The sequence below is a fragment of the Herpailurus yagouaroundi genome, unplaced genomic scaffold, assembly GCF_014898765.1.
Source record: "Herpailurus yagouaroundi ecotype Mexico unplaced genomic scaffold, PumYag 182, whole genome shotgun sequence".
Classification (NCBI taxonomy): Eukaryota; Metazoa; Chordata; class Mammalia; order Carnivora; family Felidae; genus Herpailurus; species Herpailurus yagouaroundi.
In genome coordinates, this window is record NW_024412413.1 from 6,332,221 (window position 1) to 6,354,731 (window position 22,511).

At 56.5% G+C, this 22,511-nt stretch overlaps 1 protein-coding gene across 5 annotated transcripts in view; it reads left to right on the forward strand.

Annotated features, from left to right (window-relative positions):
• PACSIN2 (protein kinase C and casein kinase substrate in neurons 2) overlaps positions 1–22,511 on the forward strand; it is an 85,104-nt gene that overhangs the window by 55,113 nt on the left and 7,480 nt on the right. Inside the window, exons 1-8 of one of the 5 annotated variants that reach the window (XM_040490634.1) lie at positions 1,342–1,365; positions 9,282–9,438; positions 11,443–11,678; positions 13,131–13,286; positions 17,630–17,805; positions 19,347–19,467; positions 20,933–20,938; positions 22,202–22,323. In XM_040490634.1, coding sequence (XP_040346568.1) covers positions 1,348–1,365; positions 9,282–9,438; positions 11,443–11,678; positions 13,131–13,286; positions 17,630–17,805; positions 19,347–19,467; positions 20,933–20,938; positions 22,202–22,323 — 992 coding nt within the window. In that variant the 5' untranslated portion in view covers positions 1,342–1,347. Of the gene's footprint in view, positions 1–1,341; positions 1,366–9,281; positions 9,439–11,442; positions 11,679–13,130; positions 13,287–17,629; positions 17,806–19,346; positions 19,468–20,932; positions 20,939–22,201; positions 22,324–22,511 lie in introns of those variants that run through there. The other 4 variants (XM_040490632.1, XM_040490636.1, XM_040490635.1 and 1 more) reach the window with 4 other exon arrangements.

The window sequence follows — 22,511 nt, forward strand, 5'->3', positions numbered from 1 at the left end:
CCTATGCCCCCATGAACAACCTGCAGAAATGGCCCGGTCTTGTCCAGCGATGCCTGAGCCCGGCTAAGAGTGCACCCGACCGGGAAGAAACCGGCCCGTACCGTAAACCCACCCTAGCCCAGTGTGTTTAGTCCTTACGGAATCAGTTCTACTTCTGCCTTACAGCTGAAGGAATAGAAACGTGGGGAGAGAGACCCACACAAGGCCACTTATTTCGGGCCAGGCCCAGATCTTTGCCTCTCCTTCCTGAGAGGTGGCCACGTCAGAGAGGGCTGGGGGCTGGGGGACTCAAACCAGGTAACAGAAGCTCATTCAGCCAATCTCCCCACCGTCTGCAGGCCTGTAGTTAAGGAATCCCAACAGGGTCATTTTTCATCCTTGTCTTCCAGAATGTCCCGGAGCCTCTCCATGTACTTTATCAGCTTTGGATAAAGCATTTGACTCTGATTCCATGGACTTGCCGGGAGGGAGGGACAACACCAAGGGCTTTTCCTTCTGTCCGGTCAGCTCCGCACAGCTGGTTCGCCCTTGAACCTGCCTTTCCAGGATGTGCAAGGAGCAGTTGTGGTGCCTGGGCCTTCAGTGTCCCAGGTTAAAGGGCATAATAAGCCTTCTGGGTGTGAAATCGAGGTCATCTTCGGCAAGCGGTCTTCGTAGTTTACAGATTTGGGGTTCCTGATGAGCTTCAGTGGCACACAGTGGAATCAGGAACAGGGCCCGTATGTTACTTCTCTGTCTTGAACTCTGCTGTGGCCTTCCCTGGGACCCATAAGGCTGGTTGGAAACACACACATCACTTGACATTGACTCGTTAAGTCTTGGCTTTACTCTCTCTCTTCTCAGCCCGAGGAAGGTTCTGGAAGGCGGGCTCTTCCTTTTTCTGGCTGCACGATCGTGGGTGACTCTGCCTCTTTAGACCCCAGTTTCCTTTCCTATAAAATGGAAACACTAATGGTATCCACCGCTGAGGATTGTCACAGGAGGGGACACATATAGAGCTGTTTTACACTGCCTGGCACAGCATTGACATGCTCTTTTATGATGCTGCTGCTGCTGAGAAACACTCATTGTGATGCCCGTGGCCAGCGGCTTGCAGTCCGGCTGGGGCAGGGAGGCGGCGAACATGCACGATCGTGACCCATGTGGGTGGAGCTGTGCCTGCAGGCCATGGGGACAGTGTTTGGAAGGGCTCTCGTGGCCCCCACGTGGACCAGCAAGCAGGAGCCTGTGGTGGGGAATTGGCCCCACCTGTCCGCAAGTGCAGGTGCTACAGGTGCTCCCCCTTGGTGGTCCTGCAGGGACAGCTGGTCTCAGGGAAGCCTCCCTGGGGAAGACAAGCTGCGCCTCATGAGACAGCTGGGACTGGTAGGTGGGATGCGACCCAACACCCACGTCCTTCACCATCTCTCTCCCTGCCTTTGACGCTAGTCCCTTCCCTTCTCTAGTGTCGTGGCTTGTGTTAGCCCGGGTTCTCGTACACTTGATAGCCTTGCTTTGTGTGCGGCTGTTTTTAATTCACACCGAGGCTGTCATGCTGCCCACCGTTGCCGTTCTGTTTCCTTCTGTTCGTGAGGTCCGTGCAGGTCGCAAGGTCTGTACCCCAGTCCTGCACTTTTCCCGCCGCTTGCCTCCGCCTTGGTGTGCCACAGCTCCCCCCCCCCGCCCATTCACCCATGCATTCCCCAGGGTGAAGACTCCTGTGTGCCCACAGCCCAAGAGAACATTTCTGTGGGGATGACTCAGGAACAAAATCGCCAGGTCCTCACAGGGCATGTGTCTGCTTAATGACTTAATTACTACCTGGTTGTTCTCAGGCCTGCCTCAGGCTACCTTCCCCCAGTGTAGACAGTAAGGGTCCCGTATGCCGTATGCCCCCCTGCCCCACGCTTGTCAGTTCCCACTCTCTGGGGTTTGCCAGTCTGTCAGGTGAAGAGCCTTGAGATTGTGGGCATTTCCCCAATCACACGAGTGTGAGCGCCTCGCTGCCGTCAGCCCCTTGGACTTTGCTTCTCTCTGAAGTTGCCTGTTCATACCTTTTGCCGGACTTCCCTCGGGGCCTTTTTCATGTTGGTATATAGGACTTACTGGGATATTCCAGTTTAGCGTGTTGTCAATTTAGACATAACAGATTGGGAAACAGTGTTTGTGGTCTGTTAACTTTGTCTGTGGTGTTGGCTTCTGAACAGAAATCCTTAATTTTTGATGCAAAAAAGATGTATTCATATACATACACACGCATGCATGTAAACGCACAGCTTTGACTTTTGAAATTTTAAGGATCTTGCCCAGCCCAAAGTCACCTGTATTTTCTTGTAGTCACTTTCTGGTCCTATCTTACATTCTTACTGAGTGCCAGCTGTGTGGCAGACCCCGTGGAAGGCAATGGGGGAAGAGTGGTGGATGAGGAGGTCCACACCCTCTTAGGGCACAGTGTGAGACGCACGGTATTTGGGGGTTGACGTCCTGTGCGCTGCAGGTCTGGCCTGCACAGCTCGGGACGGCAGGAAGTAAAGCTGTCTGGAGGCATGGACACAGGAACTGGCTGGGGAGGGCAGGGTGTTTTGGGGCACAGGCTGCCACTCCCTCACTCTGTTGTGCATCGAGTTGGCAGTGAGGCAGCCACAACCTCACTGGGGCTCCTGGGGGGCCCCAAGTCCATTGGGAACGTTGGTAGTGTTGAGATGAGCCATGGGCAGGAGGAAGCCAAGGCAGCTCAGGGTAGGAGAGTGTGGGCTTTGGGGCGGCCCTGCCTGGCTCCGTTCTCACTTGGGCCATTGGTTTCACTCTGGGACTTGGGCTGTAACAGGTAATCTGTCTGTGATGGGTCTGGTGGTCAACAGCCAAAGAGGAGGGTACAAAGAATAAAATGGAAGGTGTACTTGAGATGACCAGTACGTGGTACCTTGTAGGTTCCTCTGACCCAGTGGCCTGTGGTTAGCATAGGTGATGGTAGCTGAGCCTGTACTGGGGCCCAGCCCTGGCACTGGGAGGCCGACAGGTGGGGGGCTCCGAGGAGCTGCGGGTTTGCCTTCGCTCGCCCTGTCACCCGCCTGGGAGCCTGGAGGTCTCACTGGGCTGCTTCCAAATCCTCCAGCTTTCCTGTTGCCTTTGGCCACCGTGCTCCACAGAAGGGGATTGGTCCAGATAAGTTGGCTCTAAAGTCAGAGAAGCAGGCGTTGTGCAGCGTCCTTGTGAAAGGCAGTTCCAGACTGTTTCCACCCAGAGGATAAACGAGGAGCTGGTGCGACCTGTTTATAAACAGTCCCTCCCGGCGCCCCTGTAATTATAAACCTGCTGGGGTTTGGACAGAGCCCACTGTCTCTGTTCTGATTCCCAATTACCCAGATGTTTCTGCACAGGGATCACTGCACCACCAGCCCCAGATTCGTCTTAGCTGACTAAGGTGTGTCTGACGCTGGATTCTCAGCCCCTGGGGTGGAGGAAAACCCGAGGAACGACTGGAGTCAGACTTAGAGAAAGGGAGAGGTGGGGTGGGCTGACTGCTAGGGGCTCCCTCCAGGCCTCAGGGTAGGGATTTTTGAGTGGAGAGAGGATGGAGTGATTCTGATTCCCTGGAGGACAGCGAGCTTGGTGGTGGGGAGGAGTGTGGCCCCCTAGGAGGAGTGGGGGCAGGAGAGTGGCTTCTGGAGGACTCTAGAAGGTGGTGGTTCTGCTCTTGCCAAGCCCAACCTGCATGAATTACAGTCCCCCCCGCCCCCGGCCAGGTGCCTGGCCACTGGGATCCTGCCCCCACCTGCCACCCGGAGGACAGAACGGTCCCTTGTCCTGCCTTTCCGCTCTCTGTCCCCACTGCTGAGGCCCCAGCCTGAGGAGGTTACGCTCGCACCCTCCTCTGGAAGCTTCGCACTCCTGAAACCGCCCCCCCTCCCCCTCCAGACCCCCGCCCAGCCCCTTAGCGTGAGGATGAACGCCTGACCCTCAAGATTTCTCACCATCTGATTCCCCCACCCCCAGCTGCACCCAACCCCCCATCGAAATGGCCAGTCGTGGGGCGCCTGGGTGGCGCAGTCGGTTAAGCGTCCGACTTCAGCCAGGTCACGATCTCACGGTCCGTGAGTTCGAGCCCCGCGTCGGGCTCTGGGCTGATGGCTTGGAGCCTGGAGCCTGTTTCCGATTCTGTGTCTCCCTCTCTCTCTGCCCCTCCCCCGTTCATGCTCTGTCTCTCTCTGTCCCCCAAAAAATAAATAAACGTTGAAAAAAAAAAAAAAAGAAATGGCCAGTCGTTCCCTTGCGTTCTGTGTTCCACGTTCCATGCCTCATGGCCAGCACCCCTGGGTCTCCTTGCTGGCAGAGCTTGTCGCCCATACTGTTCTCTCTCTCCAGATGTGTCCCTCTCCTTCTCTCCTTGCCTTTAACCTGGCCAGCGTCCTACTGGTCCTTGAAAATTTGGTTTGGATGTTGCCTCCAGTAGACCTTCCCCACCTCTCGCCCCTCCCCTTGTCTGGGCAGCCCCTGAGGAAGGGGGGTGTCCCAGCCCTGCACCCAGGGACATGTGTGGTGAGTGTCTGCCTTTAGTATCTTGGTATCTGAGGGGGTGAGCCTGAATTTAGAGGAACTTGGAAACATAGGTGGCCTCAGACCCTACTGGGCTTTCTGTGAATAAATCAACTGATAATAAGGTTTGGAAGAAATCTCGTTAAGTTTTTAAATTTCTACATAAAGTCATCTGCCATTTGGCTATCTCAGAACAAACCAGTGTTTTTTGTTTTTTGTTTTTTTAACATTTATTTTGGAGACAGAGAGAGACAGAGCATGAACGGGGGAGGGTCAGAGAGAGGGAGACACAGAATCGGAAAAGGCTCCAGGTTCTGAGCTGTCAGCACAGAGCCCGACACGGGGCTCGAACTCACAGACTGCGAGATCATGACCTGAGCCGAAGTGGGCCGCTTAACTGACTGAGCCACACAGGCACCCCATAAACCAGTGTTTTGAAAAGCAAGAGAGAGGGGCACCTGGGTGGCTCGGTCGGTTAAGCGACCAACTTCAGCTCAAGTCACGATCTCACGGTTCATGAGTTCGAGCCCCATATCGGGCTCTGTGCTGACAGCTGGGAGCCTGGAGCCTGCTTCAGATTCTGTGTCTCCCTCTCTCTGCCCCTCCCCTGCTTGTGCTCTGTCTCTGTCTCTCAAAAATGAATAAAAACATTAAAAAAAAAAAACAACAAAAAAAAAAAAGCAAGAGAGAAACTTTTAAACTACAAAACTGGTAAAGCAAAAATAGCTAACCATGTATGTCCTCACTTTATCATACGATCGCTGTGTCACGTATTTGCAAATTAACTTTTCTCGCACTTCAAAAACCAGTCGGCATTATACCTCAATTTTTTTTAATGTATTGAAACAAAGAGAGCATACTCTGTCAAAGAAGACATATGGGCGGCAGACAGGAGCGAGAAAAGGCTGTCAGCATCACTAGACGTTAGGAAAGTGCAAATTAAAATCACAGTGAGACAGACAACTGCCACGTACTAAACAAAATGGTAAAATATTACAAAAATAAACCCGACACGGCGCCAAGTGCCAAGGAGAGCACAGAGCAGTCGCAACCCTCCTACCCTGCAGCTGGGAGGCGAAATGTGCAGCCACTTGGGGTCACGGTTTGGCGATTTCTTACAAAGTTGGATGTGTGCTTATCGTATAACATTCCCACTCTTAAGTGTTCGACCTGCCCAGGAATCTTTATAGCTTCTTTATTTGTAATTGCCCCAAACTGAAAACAACCCCAGTGTCCTTCAACAGGACGGAAGGGCAAGCAAGTACATGGCAGTGTCTCCACACGATAGAACAGCTCTTAGTAGTAAAAAGGAATAAACTACTGACCGAGATAATAACATGGAACCGGCTCAAAGGCCAGGCCACATGCTGGGTGGTTCCATTTATCCCGGACGTCTTGGTAAAGGGTGTTGGGGAGGAAGAATTTCCTGTGCCCTTCAAGGTCCTTCTGGGTGGACTAAGAATCAAATTGACATGAGGCAGATTAACAGAAGAAGAAAAAATTTAATTTGTACACTTGGGGAATCCACACAGACGTGGCATATTCCGAAGACAGGCAAAGCGAGGTGTGTCTGTCATCCTGAACGAAGGAGAAGGGGTAGGGGTCTGGGGCTTCAAAGGGAAGGAATGTAATTCACAGGTAAATGAAAAAGAGTCAATGTTTGGTGGACAAATGTTTGCCGAGCCGCCAGGAAACAATGGGACAGAGAGAACTTTGATCAGACAGGCCTTCCTGGGCCCTTCTCTGTCCACCTCGCCAAGCTCACAGAATAACGTTATCTGTGGCATACGATAGCTTTCTTCCTGGAGCAGGTCCTCAATCCAGATCCTTTTTAGGCAGTGGGGGGTCGGGGGTGGGGGAGATAAAGAGCTTTTCCTGAATCTTTTGGGGTTTGATTGCTTTTTAACTCAAAATAATCTTCATGCCACAGTGGCCTGGCTTGGGGCGGCCTGACCTTTGCCCCCACAAGGGCCGCCAATCAGATCAGTGGCTGCCGGGGCTGTGTGGGGCAGAGGCTGACTGCAGGAGGGCACGGGGGACAAGGCAGGGAGATGGAAGTTTCTGTACCTTGATACGGTGTTGGTATACACGGCTTACATGCATCTGAACTCGTCTAACTGTATCCCTGTGAAGGGTGAATTTTATTGTACGTAGATTATATTTCAGTCTAGAGAAACAGCTGTCAGCACCCTGACCGCCAGGACCTTGCTCAGGGGAGCGGGAAGGCCACATCGCTCTGTCACTGGGCAGTTTGTGCAGATGTTAATCGTACTTCCTGGTGAACGTCCCTGGGTGTAGACTAAAGGGATAGGCGTCTCGAGCCCATATGTAGCCTTTTAATGGAGGAAAGCCCAGTAGGGCAGACGTTCCTAGAGCATCTCAGTGCCTGTTGTCATGACCACTCCCTTCTCCCCTTGGCCTCAGCAGTGGTCACAGCGGCCAACATTTAAACCCAAAACACATGATTCTGGAAACGTCCTGCCTGCATTCCTTGCTGCAGCTGGGAATGCGATTTCAGATTTCAAGAGTTGTCCTTAAGTATGAACAGCGCCTGAGGTACTGCTCAGGACCTGGCTTGGACCAGCGTGTGCCTTCTTAACAGATACCCTCTTCTGTTCCCTAAAATTTTTTTACGAGGCTTTTGAAAAGCAGAGAGGTGGGTAGGTTTCTGGAGAGCCACCACGCTGTGATCTTGATTACCAGTTTGGATATTGTTGGTGACAGGTGAAAGCCAGCTCCGCATCACGGTCTCACGTCGCCTGTCGAGCCTGAATCGAGCTGCGATGATCTTAGCCCTTGTGGCCGCCAGCTCAGCGACACAGAGTTGTGTTTTGTTGGCTATTTATTTATTTATTTATTTATTTTTCCATCCTGCTGTAGATTTCAAAATGACAGCAGGGCCCTATTTTAAAGGGAAGTGAGCACTCGGCGTCACTTCCAGCTGGTTGTGAAACGCTTGCTTTTTGCCTTGCTAATGACAGGGCCTGCTGAGGATACAGTTGAAAGCTGCCCATCTTGGTCAGGAGCAACCGCCTGGCTGCGCGCTCCTGGAGCTGTGCGTGCACTTCAACATCTGGTGGAGAAGGCTGTCCGGCCGCCTGGCCTCCAGGGCTCCTTGCTGGTCCCCATGGGAATGGGGTCCTCTCTGGCCTCAGCGACGGCCCTTCCTGAGGGGCCAGAGCTCCTCCCCTGTTGCCCATGCCCTTCCAGGGGCCCCCGTGTTCTGTCCCTCTTCAAGGACTTCACCACTGCCCCCCTCCCCTCGGTTAGTTCAGCTCAGGGCAGGAGAAACTCTAGTGTGAACTCTTCGTAAACCGGAGTTCAACAGGCTGTGCCGTTGTCGGTCTCCGCAGCCTGCCCGGGACAGCGAGGACTGTCCCCTTTTGTGTAGGAGTGGGACCTAGTCCTCTGTTCTGCAGGAGCTTCCAGACTGAGTCTAAACAGGGGTGAAATAGGAGAGGGATCAGCCAGCAGAGAGACCTTCAGAAATGGTAAAGTTGGTAAAAGTTGGTGAAGATTTTGGAAGCGAGTGGGAAGGAAGGGTTGGAATGGCATGATCGTTTTTCTGCCACATTTCCTCCAGCGCCCCAGTGTCCGCGCTGCCCTTCTAGGTGAGGTCTGGTGAATGCTTTGATCCTCACTCCAGTGCAGCCACTAATATTTCTTAATTCTGTTATATTTGATAGTTTATTTTAAAAATTTTTAATGTTTATTTTTGAGAGAGAGAGAGTAGGGGAGGGGCAGAGAGAGAGAGACAGAGACAGAATCCGAAGCAGGCTCCAGGCCCTGAGCTGTCAGCACAGAGACAGATGCGGGGCTCGAACTCATGAACTGCAAGATCATGACCTGAGCCGAAGTCAGATGCTTAACCGACTGAGCCATCCAGGCGCCCCTATATTTGATAATTTAAACGAGCTAGTCTCTCTTTTCATATGTGAGAGAATGTAGTCCAAACTCACCTTAACACTGGTCAAAGCAGAGAGGAGCCTGAGCTTTGCCATGGAGACGGTCCCACCCGGAGCCGTTTGAGATGCTGCCTTCAGCTGCTGCCCCCGATCTTAGTGACCTAGGTCATCCCCTAAGCCCTGTTTTTCTCATCTTCTTCCTACTTGCCATGGCAGGGCAGTATTTGCAGGTGCAAAACACCTGCTGTGTTGCCTGGCACATAGTAGGTGCTCAGAAGGTGGGAGAGTGTTGAGGGCTCTAATCGGGAAGTGATAATAATCCAGCATGGGATGATGTTAAAGTGGGAGGTGCCTGAAACCTGTTTATACCAGTGATTTTCCAAAGGTCTTTAGCCAGTTCTGTAATATTAATTATAGAATCATTTAGATCCGAGCCACTAAATTATTTTATTATTATTATTATTATTATTATTATTATTATTTTTATCGCTCTAGTCAGACATCACTTGCTCCAGGAGCTGTCCCTGACCCCTTGGTCTACACGAGATGCCCTTCTGGGCACCTTCAGCTCGCCATTCCCTCCACCACAGCCCTGCCTGTGCTGGTCTGTCCCCCTCCCTGGCCCGTGGTGTCAGAGCGTGGATGCTGGCCACGTGGTTTTTGAGCTCTGAATTTTTTTTTTTCAATGTTCCTGCCAGTAATAAAAATGGGGAGCTTGTCAGCTAACAACGCAGGGTGCCTTTTGAGTGGAAGAGTGGATGAGCCCGGCTGGCACGGAGGCCACGCGTGCAGCCGCGGGGGTCAGGCCTGCCCCAGTCCCAGGAGGGGGCCCCGGCCTCACCGTGTGGTTCTGTCTCCTAGGTTGGGAACTACAAGCGGACGGTGAAGCGGATCGACGATGGCCACCGCCTGTGCAGCGACCTCATGAACTGCCTGCACGAACGGGCGCGCATCGAGAAGGCGTACGCGCAGCAGCTCACCGAGTGGGCGCGGCGCTGGAGGCAGCTCGTGGAGAAGGGTAGGGAGGCCGCCGCCCCGGGGGGGCAGTGGGGCGCCGTCACCCAGCAGCGCGGGCGGGGTGAGCTCTCTTCCCCTTTCTTTGCGGCACGGGGCTCCTCTCTGCAGACAGCACCCGAGCCCCCCTCTGCGGAGCCCCGGTCATCCGTAGGACATGCTCCGCTTGCCAGCCTAACCCGGAACGGCGCCTTCGGGACCCAGACTCGAGTCAGAGTCAGCGTTCTCATGGCAGAGAGCTGGCTGCTTTGCACGGCGGGTCCGACACGGAGGGTTGTTTCTTCGTAAGCTTGGCTGTGTAGCAGATCAGGAAAGACTAGATGGTGACATCGCCAGGCTTTCTAATTTGGAATTTTAACAGGAATAACTAGCTAGAGGTGTCGTATGGTGCGCGTTCTGTCCCCGCTCCCTCCCTAGCAAAGCGCTCAGAAGATTCTGGAGTTTGGTAACCGACTGCTGCTGGAGATGTGGATTGTGCTCAGGACGCACCTCCCGGCAGTAGAGGGGGGCTTGATGGCTTCCAGGGTTTCCTGCGACAGAAGCCGGTTGGTGGGGCTTTCTCAGGGTGTGCCGTGGGGCAGGCCCTTTCCCGTGGCAGCCCACCTCAGAGGATGGGGAAGTCAGGCCGCTGGCCTCGGGGTCCGGCGGGGAGGTGGGGGGCGGGGCCCAGGCAGCTTCGGCCCGGTCTAGACCAGCTGCCCGTGTCTCCCCTGTTGCTGAAACTGGTCGTCGGTCAGGTGGGGGTGGTTAGCACAGTGCCTTGGTACAAGCAGGTGCCAGGGAGTGAGGTGGTCACGCACGGGTGACGAGGAGCCGTAACTTGTTACTTTATTTCCACCTCTTGGGGTCCAGCTGCCAGCACCGTCCCGTGTGTTGATTCAAAACTTGAGGCTCACAGAGCACCGTTGCCCCCCTCACCGCGTGGATCCCACCACCGCGTGGCAGAGCGAGGCGGGACAGGGAGCAGCTTGTTCTGTAGACACAGGGAGTCGAGGTTCAGAAGGGTTCACACCCCCCACGGCTATCCACCCCTCCGGTGCCTCTCTGTGTCAGTACACAGCTCAAACAGCAATTGTCCCCCTCAGATTCCGTCACAGCTTCTTCCTCCCTCACCTGAGGCCAGCACCCCACACCCTCAACAGAGTGACAGGCCGATTATGAGCTTCCTTCCTGAGTGCAGCGTGCGAGGGGACCACTGTCTAGAGATTTCCATCTGGCCAGAGCAGCTTCCTGCCTCCAACTCTCCTTCCTCTCCCCAAGACAGGGCTTCCATTCTGCTGAGGAGACAGTCCTCTGTTTGACGAGCAGCTCTCAAGTTCCTGCTCTGAGCCAGGCTCCTCCTGGGAGTGAATGAGAGAGGTGCTGGAGAGCCCCCCACGGGGAAGGGAGAGGTCAGCTCACTTCAGAGGCGCCTCCTTCTCCAGCCAGCCATAAGCATATTAAAACTTTCAAGATGCTAGGGCGCCTGGGTGGCTCAGTTGGTTAAGTGTCTGACTCCTGATTTCAGCCCAGGTCACCATCTCCTGGTTCATGAATTCGAGCCCCATGTCAGCCTCTATGCTGACAGTGCTGAGCCTGCTTGGGATGTTCTCTCTCTTTCTCTTTGCCTCTCGCCCCCCCCACCCCACCCTAATAAATGAATAAACATTTTAAAAATATTAATTAGGAAAAAGAAAAACTTCCAAGATGCAGAAATTCGAGTTTTTAAAGAGCTTAGTGACTCTAAAAAAAGGAAATGTGGGTAATCCCCTGATTTCCCTAACAAAAGAATGGCTGAGTCCATCCAGCTTCGCTTCCTTATTCTTTCTTCATCCCGGGCTGAAAAAGGAACAGCCACCGAGAGAAAAAGATCTGAAAGAACCCAAAGGAAACCTCTCGGCCCAGCAGCCAGTCTGCTGGGCCTAGAATCCGGTCCTCACAGCAGAGACAGGTTAACAGAGCAAATCCCCACGGCAGGGCCCCTCTGGGAGCCGCGGGCGAGTAACCAGCAGCTTCTCTCCTGTGCCAGGGCCCCAGTACGGGACGGTGGAGAAGGCCTGGACGGCGGTCATGGCCGAGGCGGAGAGAGTGAGCGAGCTGCACCTGGAGGTGAAGGCCTCACTGATGAACGAGGACTTCGAGAAGATCAAGAACTGGCAGAAGGAAGCCTTTCACAAGCAGATGATGGGAGGCTTCAAGGAGACCAAAGAGGCGGAGGACGGCTTTCGGAAGGCGCAGAAGCCCTGGGCCAAGAAGCTAAAAGAGGTGCATGCCTCCTGCAGGCAACTCCCTGCCCGGCCCGGCGCCCCTGCTTCCTGGCTGCTTTGGGCAGCGGTAGAGATGGGCCACCCCTCGGAGGCCCGTGGTGGCTAAGATTTACTCCAGTTCAAGACACCGGAGTCCCTTTGGGCTAGTAGAAAGGATTAACTTGAAATGTTTCTTTTGTATGTGTTTTTCTCTGAAATTTGCAAATGATACTGATACTGGTTTTTCCAAACGTAGCAACCGAAGCCACTGAGCCTTGCCCAGCCTTGGCTCGCGGGAGGCTCTCAGACACGCACCCCTGCCCTCACCACCCGCACCTCACCAGCCCCATTCCTTGGGTGGCCGTGCTGCCTCTTTCCTTGCCCGTCCCCCAGCTTTTCTCAGGAGCCATACTGCCTTCCTCGTCCCCAGAACCGCCCAGAACAGACCTCTGTCTTCGGGTTGTAACGACAGGCTCTCCTTTTCCCTGTTGTCTCGGCCTTCGCCGCTCTCCTTTCTTCTCGTCCGCGGCCTCATTTGTAATGATTATCCCCCTCATGAGGCCACGGTTACAAAACTCTTTCCTCTCTAGAATGAACTCTGTGACTTTGGCTTAAGCAGGGAAACATCTGTGAAGTAAAGATACACACATCCAGGGGCGCCTGGGTGGCTCAGTCGGTTGAGCGCCCAACTTCGGCTCAGGTCATGATCTCGCAGTTCGTGAGTTCGAGCCCCGCGTCGGGCTCTGTGCTGACAGCTCGGAGCCTGGAGCCTGCTTCGGATTCTGTGTCTCCCTCTCTCTGCCCATTCCCCAGTTGGACTCTGTCTCTCTCTCAAAAATAAACATTTAAAAAATTTTTAAAAATATGAAAACTTTAAAAAAAACTTAAAAAAAAACTATACAGACATGTGCACATATATGCGCCTGTGTGCACGCGTGTATATATGTGAGAGAGCCGTGGAACACGTGTCCTGTGACTCTGCCTCCCAACACCAGCCCCTCACGTTAGCCCTGGAACTTTGTATTCACTGTTCCAGCCGCCTGGCATGCTCTTCCCGCAGACAGCCACACCTCCTTCCCATTCCTGCTCCGTGGCGTCTCTCTCGGCCGGCTCTCCCCAGCCTCCGAATGCAGCTCAGCACGGCGTCCCCTCCCCTCTCTTCTCTCCTCCTTGGCACTCATTACCCTCTGACTCTGTTCTTCAGCCGTCTCTTGTAGTCGCCTCTCTGGCTGGACGGAGAGCTCCGTGACAGCCCGGTGCCTTGGGTGCTGCACCCCCGGTGCCCAGGAGAGCACCCGGCCCCAGGCAGGCGCCGTGCCAGCGTCTGCTGGATGCCCTGTCGCGATCGTGCGGCGCGCAGAGCTCTGCACCTGCTCCTCCCTCTCATCTGGGTGGCGCGAGCAGTCTGTGGAGCCTCTAGTCGGGACTCTGTGCTCCCGACGTGGCGCTCAGGAGCTCCCTCCCCCCGCAGGTGGAGGCAGCAAAGAAGGCCTACCACGCGGCGTGCAAAGAGGAGAAGTTGGCCACGTCACGAGAAACCAACAGCAAAGCAGACCCATCCCTCAACCCCGAGCAGCTTAAGAAGTTGCAAGACAAAGTAGAAAAATGCAAGCAAGATGTTCTTAAGGTAAACCGGGCACAGCTTTTCCACGCTGAACGCGCGTGCCTCAGCTGGCCACCCGTCTGGCCCACAGCCTTTGTCGCCGCCGGAGCGGATGCGGGGGGAGGTGCCACGGCAGCAGAACCTAGTGCTGCCCTCGAGAGAGTTCCACAGTGAGCCCCTTCCTGCGGCCCCCCGTGCCCCGCTCAGGACCGGGGCGGAAGCCAGTGCTGGACAGGCAGGGGAACGGGCCATTCCTCCGCTTCGGGAAGGGCGGTGGGGCTGCTGCCAGCCAGGCGGGAACAGCTTATGCGGGACGTGGAGGCGTGAACGTCAGTGGCAGGGAGCTGACGTCTGAGCTGGCACGGGGTTATGATGTCCAAATTGCCAGTGGTCTTGCAAGGCAGGTGGTGAGGAGCTTCTGACGCTGCTAACAGGGAGCCACTGAAAGAAGGTTCCAGAACCTGGGGAGGGCACAGGTGTGGAGGAGGACCACAGCTTACAGGGATTGCTCTGGTGATGAGGGGCAGGAGTCCCATGGCAGGACGGGAGTGCCTGGAAGGCCCAGGGCACTGTGGCCATAGACGGGGTCAAGGGAGCAGGGCCCAGCAGTGAAGGCCTGGAGAGGTGCAGGCGCACAGGCAGCGTGGCATCCTGGGTGCCCTCTGTGCAGTGCCGTGGATCAGAGAGCAGACGGGAGGGCGGTGTGACCGTGAGGGCGCCTGCGGAGGCCAGAGTGATCCTGCCCGGAAGGCCCGGGGCACGCGGTGCCAACGCTGGACAGGTTCACGTCCTTTGAAAGTTCCCAGGAGGTGAGAGCTGACGTGAGCGAGGCCCCGGGCCACCGCCTCTGCTGTGCGGTGAGGGTGCAGGGGGCCGGGGCCGTCAGGGGCTGCTCTGCGGCAGGGCTGAGCGAGGAGACGCCAGCCTGCGTCTGGGGAGAGAGAGAGACGCAGAGAAGTGGAGAGGCCCTGCGGCCGGGACAGGACGTGAGGCCGAGGGGAAGCAGGAGCCCTGAGCTGCTCCGTGGACACCCTCCACCGTGTCCGGCTTGGGTGAGCACCACTGAGCCCGGGGACTTAGGTGGTGGCATCTCTGTGTGTGACTGAGGAAACTGCGTTGGGAGAGGCTCAGTCTTGTTCCAGCTGGTGGTGTGAGCGGGGGACGGCCCGTACCCCCTCTCTCCGCTCCTCGCTGCTCTGTCGTCAGCGTAGCGAGGGGGCGGGGTCGTGCAGAATGTCGTCTGTGGAAGAGCCCATCCCTCAGAGCGAGCACCGGAGCCTCTTGGGGAGCAAGCCCCCACTCCCCGCTCCTGGTTCTGGGCCTGGGGCAGGGCCAGGAATGTGGGGTTTTAGAGCAGCTGCTGCCTCCGCTGTGGGATCGGGTCAGGAGCCTGGGGCTACGCGCCGAATAGGCAGGGCACCTGGGCTCCAGGAACGTGAGGCCGGCGGGGTGCTGAGGGCCGCTTCTGCCAGGTGCCCAGGATGGTGCCCAGAGGAGAGATGCGCCATCTCTGCGTCGGGGTGTGGGTGTGAGGGAGACGTAGACACATACCTTTCCTGTTTTATTTCCAGCCGCTCCGAACAGAGTTCACTAAATCGATGCTTCGGCAAAACAGACCCAGGGTCCGAGGTCAGATGTAAGGCGCCTGTCAGGATGACTGGGCCGCATTGTAGAGATTTCCCTCCTGGCTCTGCGGTCTGGTCAGTGACCTTGAAGCACGATGGTCCTCGTAGGCCGAGAGCCAGCCCAGAGAGGAGGGCACCCCCACCCCCACCTCCCCTTCCTGAAGCGGTTTCCAAAAACTAACACTGACTGGCTGCACACGCCCTTCTGTATTTCTTACCGGTCAGGCAGTGACTGCACCTCGCAGTATCCATCAGAAAGGAACTCCTCACGTTCAGTGCTAAAGGTCACCGTCCACAGGAGAGCGAAGGCTGCTTCTCGTTTTGCTCCACGGATGTTTACTGGGAACTTTCTAAGTGCTCTGTGCTGGGGATTCCCCAGTGGTGGTGATCACGCTCTCTATCTGGCCTTTGCTGGGGCCGGACTGTTTGTGAACACGGGCCACGTGCCCGGGGAGCGTCTTGTCGCCACCGGGTGCCCCGGGGTGCCCAGGGAGGCTGCTGTGTTGAAGTATCCCAGAGAAGTGGTTGCTCTGTGTCGCCCTGATGGTACCACTGGGCGCCGGGTGTTTAAACTAGAGCTTCAGGTCTTCGGGCCTCCGAGCTAGTGATCCCACACAGGGCCTCACACGTGCAGGTGGCCGATGAGGAGGAGGAGGAGGAATAATCAGGGCAGTTGGTGGCTCTCTGTTCCTGCTGGGAATGCCCAAACTGGAAGGGATGACCTTTCTCTCTGGGGTCACAGAGGACCCAAGCCTAGCCAGGCGGCTCAGAAGCAGGACAAGGAACGGTAGATATGGGAGGGGGCAGGGGGTTGTTCCAGGGAGTGGGCGGGCCTGTTAGGGAAGTCTTTGAGAAGAGAGATCCCTGGGGCATAAAGGGGAGTTTTCCAGGGCATGAGTCACAGAAGTGTGTCTGGGAGGGAAGCAGTGTAGACAGTGAGTAGACTTGGGGTCTCGAGCGGGGGCAGAGAAGCTGCCCCCGAGGTTGCGGGAGACCCACAGGCGGGGTCCCAAGGCATGGCCTTGATCCTCAAGGCGAGGCGGCCTGTAATGGCTCAGGGAGGCTCAGCCCTTTCTTGGAAGCCCACTCTATCATCAGGACCAGAAAAGCCAAGTTCCTGCATGGCCAGCCCACCTGTCTGTGATCACCCTCGTGTCTCAGGGTCTCCATAGTGGAAAGGTTTACAGTAAATATGGCCCCAGCTGGAAAGGCTTATCGGAAATATCACCCCAGCTCTGCTGTCCCTCCATTTGCCCCAGGATACTACCGTGGTCCTATCATACTTCCTTTCTGGTAAAATCCCTTCTCAGGACAGTCTCTGAAGGAACAGCTGTGTAGGGGAGTGTAGTGGGCTGGAGGACAAGGGGCCCAGAACTTTTTTGAATTCCTGCTTTGTGCAACTTGGTGCCCATCTCGTGTTACCTCATTTAAATACCAGAACGTCGAAGTAGAAGTGCAGGCCCTGGGGTTTTGGTTCTGGACCCGCCACAACGAAGGGAGTGTCACAGCAAAGCAAGTCAAATGACTTTCTTGGCTTCTCAGTGCATATAAAAGGTATGTTTATACTAGAGTGTAATTTACAAAGTGTGCAATGGCATTACGTCTAAAAACGACGTACGTACCTTAATTAAATATTTTATTGTTAAAAAGTTCTAACCATCAACTGAGGTTTCACGGAGTCATCACTAGTCACAGATCACCATGACAAACGTCATAATAATAGTAATAGTAATAATAGCAGAAAAGTTTGAAGTATTACGAGAGTCACCCAAACGTGACGAGAGACCTGAAGTGAGCGAATGCTGCTGGGGAAGTGACACCGATAGACTTGGTCCACGCAGGGTGGCCACAAACCTTCAGTTTGTGAAAAAATGCAATACCTGTGGAACACGATAAGACAAGGTTTGCCTGTACCTCATGTTCTGCGAAGGAAAGTGGGGCTGTCAGAAGATGGGGTGCCAGGACCCACCCCCAGGTCTGTCTGGCACTCAACCCCGTGATCTTGCCTCTGACATAACTTCTGAGTCACCGCTGTCATGGGTGAGGTCCGAGGCGCGTGGGTGACCCGGTAGCCCTTCCCCGGGGAGAGAGGACACGGGTAGATGATGTGGGTGGGAGTCAGCGTGGCAGTGCTTGGTGCTCGAGACCACGCACCCTGGGCTCCAGAGTGAACACCCCTTCCCCAGCATCTACCTGTCTGGGCTGGTTCTAGCTGAGAGGCCCAGCAGATGCCAAGAGTATGGTTTGCAGTTCAGAAGTGGGGGGGCTTGGACTTGAACTTGAATTTGAAAGTGGAGTCTGTGAGACTCCAGAGCTTGTGCTCTTTGTGCTTTGGAATCTGTAGAGGCCTGGGCGATGAGCCTGGGGGGCCTGGCCACGTGGGGGTGGGAAGGGTGTCTTGCCCAGTGTTTTCCCCGCCCAGCTCGGGTGGGTGTCCCCTTTGGGATCAGGGGTGGCGCGGGAGTCCCGTGGGCTGGGACCTGAGGGGCGTTGAGGAAGTCGATCCTTGGACGCCGGGTCCCAGCTCCTCACCCTGCTTACTCCCCATGAAGTCCCTCAAAGCGTCTGCCCGAATATTGTCACCTGACGAGTCTAGATGCCGATGACGCCAGAAGTGGCGGAAAGGGACAAAGGCGGGTGAGGAACAGGGTGGCGCAGAGCCCGGCTGGCTTTCTCTGTGCCAGAGGGAGCCGGGGTGAGCGGCGATGAACCTTCGTCCCGTGGTGCCGGCCTTTCTTGTAGACCAAAGAGAAGTATGAGAAGTCGCTGAAGGAGCTCGACCAGGGCACCCCCCAGTACATGGAGAACATGGAGCAGGTGTTTGAGCAGTGCCAGCAGTTTGAGGAAAAGCGCCTGCGCTTCTTCCGGGAAGTCCTGCTGGAAGTTCAGAAGCACCTAGACTTGTCGAACGTGGCCAGGTGAGTTCCCGTTTAGAGAGGGAGCACGTCACCATGTGGTCAGTGGAAAGTGGCTTTTGCGTACAGCTCAGTAACTGCTCTCCAGACCAGGGCTGGGGGTGGCCGTGTCTGTCCCAAGACCTCCTCCCCGCTGAGTTTTCCTGTCCGGGGAGGGTCTTGTGCCACGGGGTCGGCCTGTGTGGTGTACTCCCTTCCCCTCCCCCTGCCTGTGGCAGCTGATGGCCCACGGCTGGCCTGAGCCGGGGGGCCTCGGGCCACGCACCGCCAGCTCCACGAACGCGCTCTGGGCCAGGGTAGGAAGGGAGGGCCACGGCTTGGACCGACCACAGCGGCGTATCTGAAATCAAGCCAGGAGCATTTCCCCGTGCTTCCCGGGCTGGGGTGCCCCACCCTCAGGACCACCTTGCCTCGAAGCCCTTCGCGAGGCCCTTCCATCCAGAGCAGCTGGCTGCCTGCTCAGCCCTGGACTTCTCAGTGGCCCTTGGACGGCACGGGCCCTCAGAGACTCAGCTCTGAACCATGACGTGGACGCCGCGGTGTTTCTTCCACACTCGCCTTGTCCTTGGTCCCGTGATGCCTCCTTTGGGACAGAGGTCCGGGCTAACTGTGGACGTGGACTTCAGCCATCCATATAGCAGAGCCGTTCAGAAAGGACTCACAAGTTAAGGCTCGTCGTTCGCAGGAAATTACATTCTCTTTGTCTCCTGTGTGACACAATAGAAACAGTCCTCGCGGGGCTACCCTGCCGGCATTCATTAGTCCTTAGGAGAGTCGGTACAGTGGGAGGCACTATTTCCCATCTCACTGGCGACAAAACAGAGGCCGGCTGTGGAGCGTGACTTGCCAGGAGCTGCACCGCTGGCTGGGGAGGGGGGGAGGCGGGGGGCTCGCCTCCCTGGGGAGTAGATGGCAAGTGGCCCCCTGGGGCTGTCGTGACAGAATACCAAAAACCCGTGGCTTAGGACAACAGAAACTTACTCTCTCACGGTTGGGAGGTGGGACGTCTGAAGGGAAGGTGTCTCAGGGCTGTGCTCCCTCTGAGGCTCTAGGACAGAGGGTGCTCCCAGCGGGCAGTCAGTCTGCTGCCAGGCCCCGGCTCGTTTGGTTTAAAAGCCAGTTTGTGGGAAGGGTCCCCGGGTGGCTCGGTTGAGCATCTGACTTCGGCTCAGGTCACGATCCCACGGTTCGTGAGTTCGAGCCCCACGTGGGGCTCCGTGCTGTCAGTGCAGAGCCCACTCCGGACCCCCTGTGCCCCCCTCTCTCTCTGCCCCTCCCCGCCAAAAAATAAAAAATAACGACAAAAAGCCAGTTTGTGGGAAGCCAAAGCTGTGGCTCACGCACCGTGATCGTTGTTTGTCTCCTGTGCACGCAGAGGCCAGGGGACCATCCCGCCGACCCAGGCAGCACCTCCTGGTCCGTACTATGAAGCTGATTCTAGTGTGGCTGGAGACCACGTGCCTGCTGTGGCCCGGCTCTTGGCTGGGATGAACGGTAGCCTTCCCTGCCTTCCAAGACGGTCCTGTCTCCTCTTTCTGATTTAGCTACAAGAACATTTACCGCGACCTGGAACAGAGCATCAAAGCCGCTGACGCAGTGGAGGACCTGAGGTGGTTCAGAGCCAACCACGGGCCAGGCATGTCCATGAACTGGCCGCAGTTTGAGGTAAGAGGAGGCTGTGCCCATGACCCCGCTGGTCCGGCAGGGGCCTGGGCCCGTGAGGTTGAGACATGTGCTGACTTTCTCATTCAACTCTGTGCTGGCCTTTGCCCTGTTTGTGGGGCAGCCTTTAAGCATGGCTATTCTAGAAACCAGCTTCATGTTCAGAGTCCCCAGGGCACTACTGAAGGGCCTTCTGAATCTCAGTAAAGACCCTTCTCATTAAGAATTCGGACGGTCACTTGGTGACCACCAGCATTCTCTTCTTGGTGGTGAGTGCCAGGACCCACAGGTCACGCGGGGGCCCCAGTTCCCCGCCCCACCCTGCCAGACGGCTGAGAAGGGAGCAGCCACCGTGCAGCTGGGTTTGGCAGGCCTCCGGTCCAGGACGGGGTGGAGAGTGGACTCTTCTTCCCCGTCACACGAGGCACTTTGCCTTGTTTCAGACAGGAAATTCAACCAATTTTGGTTCAGGGTTAACTTTCCTCTTTTCCTGATTTCCTGGGTCCGAGCCTTCCAGTATCTTTACATGTAAAACGGGAGGCCCTGAGGCCCTCGGGTCTCTTCCAGACACAGGACTCGGTCGCCAGGCCCCATCGGGCCCCACATGAGTCCTGCCACCCTCCTTCTCTGAGGGAAGGGATTCTCCGCGCCTTGTGATGAAGCGGGGCCGGGAAAGGCTTTGCGGGCCCGCGGGTGCTGCCTTCTGGGAAGGACGCCTTGCGCGAGGGCCGAGCGGCCTCCCCTGCCTCCAGAGCTGCCAGGGTACAGGCTACGCTCAGGTCTGGCCTCACCACTTACCAGCTGTGGGACGCTGAGCGAGTCATTTGTTCCCACGTATCAAATGGGGAGGACCACGGGCGCCCATCTCCTCGAGCAGCTGGGGGTCGTGACCTGGTCTGTGCTGGCCGTTGTGTCAGGCCTCATACGTGTGCCTCCATCTTCTGGAGCTTCTGAAGAAAGCTGGGCGGGCCCCCTGCACTGTCTGCAGGAGCTCTCCCAGTAGGAGGCCGAGAGCAGACTGGGCCCCTTCCTCCGAGGCACCTGCACAAAGCAGAGCCCCAGGGCCCTCCAGGGTGGAAGCGGACCTACAGGAGAAAGCACGTAGCCTCCCTGCCCTCCCCCCCCCCCCCCCCCCAGTGGCGGTGCATGGGGAGGAACCGAGTTGACCTGTGTCCTGTGGACAGAGCCGGGATTTTCCCCCTGCAGGGGGCGCGTGCTGCTCTCGGGAGCTGGCTCAGGAGGTCACCTCCCGCCAGTCCCTTAGGGAACGGAATGGTCGGGGAAGGAAGACTTGACAGGCCGTCCCACTGGGGTGGGTGTCCCGGCCAGAGCGCACCGTGGCCCTTCTGTCTGTGGATCCTGCAGGCCGGGAAGCAGCACCCCACGTGGCATGTGCTTAATGGTTCTTCCAGGGTCATGAAATTACAGGGTCTAATGAAATTATTTGTTTTTATTTTCCATGCCGCAGGATGAAGTAAGTTTCTGTTCTTTGGCTAATGTATTGAATTCCAAACCTTGTGCCGTGTGTGTCCAGCCCGCGTGGGCTGCGTGTGGGCTGCACAGCCTGGTGCCGGCAGAGGAGCTGAGGCAGCAGTTCTGCCCGTGCTGGTCATTGTCCTCGTGAACGGCCGGCCCTCCTTCCCCAGCCGGCCTGGTGTCGATTACGTGGGCCCTGGGGAGCCCACCCAGTCGGGACGGGTCTCTCTGAGTCAGCTGATTTTGGTTGAGAAGATAATTATCAACAAATAGGTGACCAGGATCTGGAGTCAGGCCCAAGTCTGCCACCAACTCTGTGTGGCCAAGGTCACGTTTTCTGTCTGGGCCTCAGTTTCCTCATCTGACAAGTTGACAGGTTAGACTTGGTGTTTCTAAGATGCCTTCTAATCTGGAGGCCCTACAGGTACATGTGGGCCACGCTGTGGCCTCGGTCCCACCAAGGGTGAGTTCAGTGGAGGTGGTTTGGTAACGGGTGGGGTTACCTGCCTTTCTGTAAGATCGTGTTAGGGACACGTGTTAGGGACGGCCCTTCTTCCTTTTCCCCCCGCTTCCAGTGTCCCTCAGTGCAGTTGATAAAAGCTGTTTACGTGCTGGGAAACTAGGGAACCTTTGGGGAGTCGACTTTTTGCTCGGTTAGCCCCACAGCACGTGCTACCAGTGAGGGAGCCACTCCCGGAGACCTGCGAGGTCGAGCCGGCTTACCTGCCCCTTTGGTGATGTGACATCCAGGCCCTGTGCGTTTGCACCCTGTGGTGCGGTCCCCACGTTGCAGGCTTGCTCAGAGTCCTGTAGCCAGCCCTCCTGTTCCCCTGGGAGCCAGAAACACTTTAGGGAATAAATGGGAAGGATCTTTGCTGAAAGAGCTAATTTGGAAGGCTCAAGGAAACTGGCGAGGCCTCTGGCGACCCCTGGTGGCTTGAGGTGGCCGGAGGCTTAGTGCCACGTGGGCAGGGGCCGGATGGGGAGGCTCCCTGGACACCTGCGTGCTGGCTGGCCAAACTCTCCTCCCGAGACCAGACCACCACAGGCCCAAGTCCCCACCTTTAGCAGTGAGGACGGGGGAGTAGGAAGGTGCCAGGAACCTGAGGTCGGCTGGAAAACAAGGCAAAATCGAGGCAGCGAGGCTACGTGTCACTAACCAGGCAGGGCGGGCCACTGGCTGGCTGGCCGGTGTGTTAGACTGACGTGGCCTCAAACTAATGAACTTCCCTGTCTCTCTCCCTCGGTGCCTGCTGCCCAGGAGTGGTCCGCAGACCTGAATCGAACTCTCAGCCGGAGAGAGAAGAAGAAGGCTACTGACGGGGTCACCCTGACGGGCATCAACCAGACAGGCGATCAGGCTCTGCAGAGCAAGCCCAGCAGGTGGGCACTGGGGCAGCCTCCGTCCCCTGGGATAGGTCCCCTGGGTCCTCTGCGTGGGCCGGACACTCCCCAGTGAAGCCTTGCAGGGAGCCCCACACATACGTCTTTCCAGATGCTTCCAGGGCATCCGAGCTCTGCTGGGTAGTGGCCCAAGGGCATCCCTGGGAAGGATCATCAGCTCACCTGGT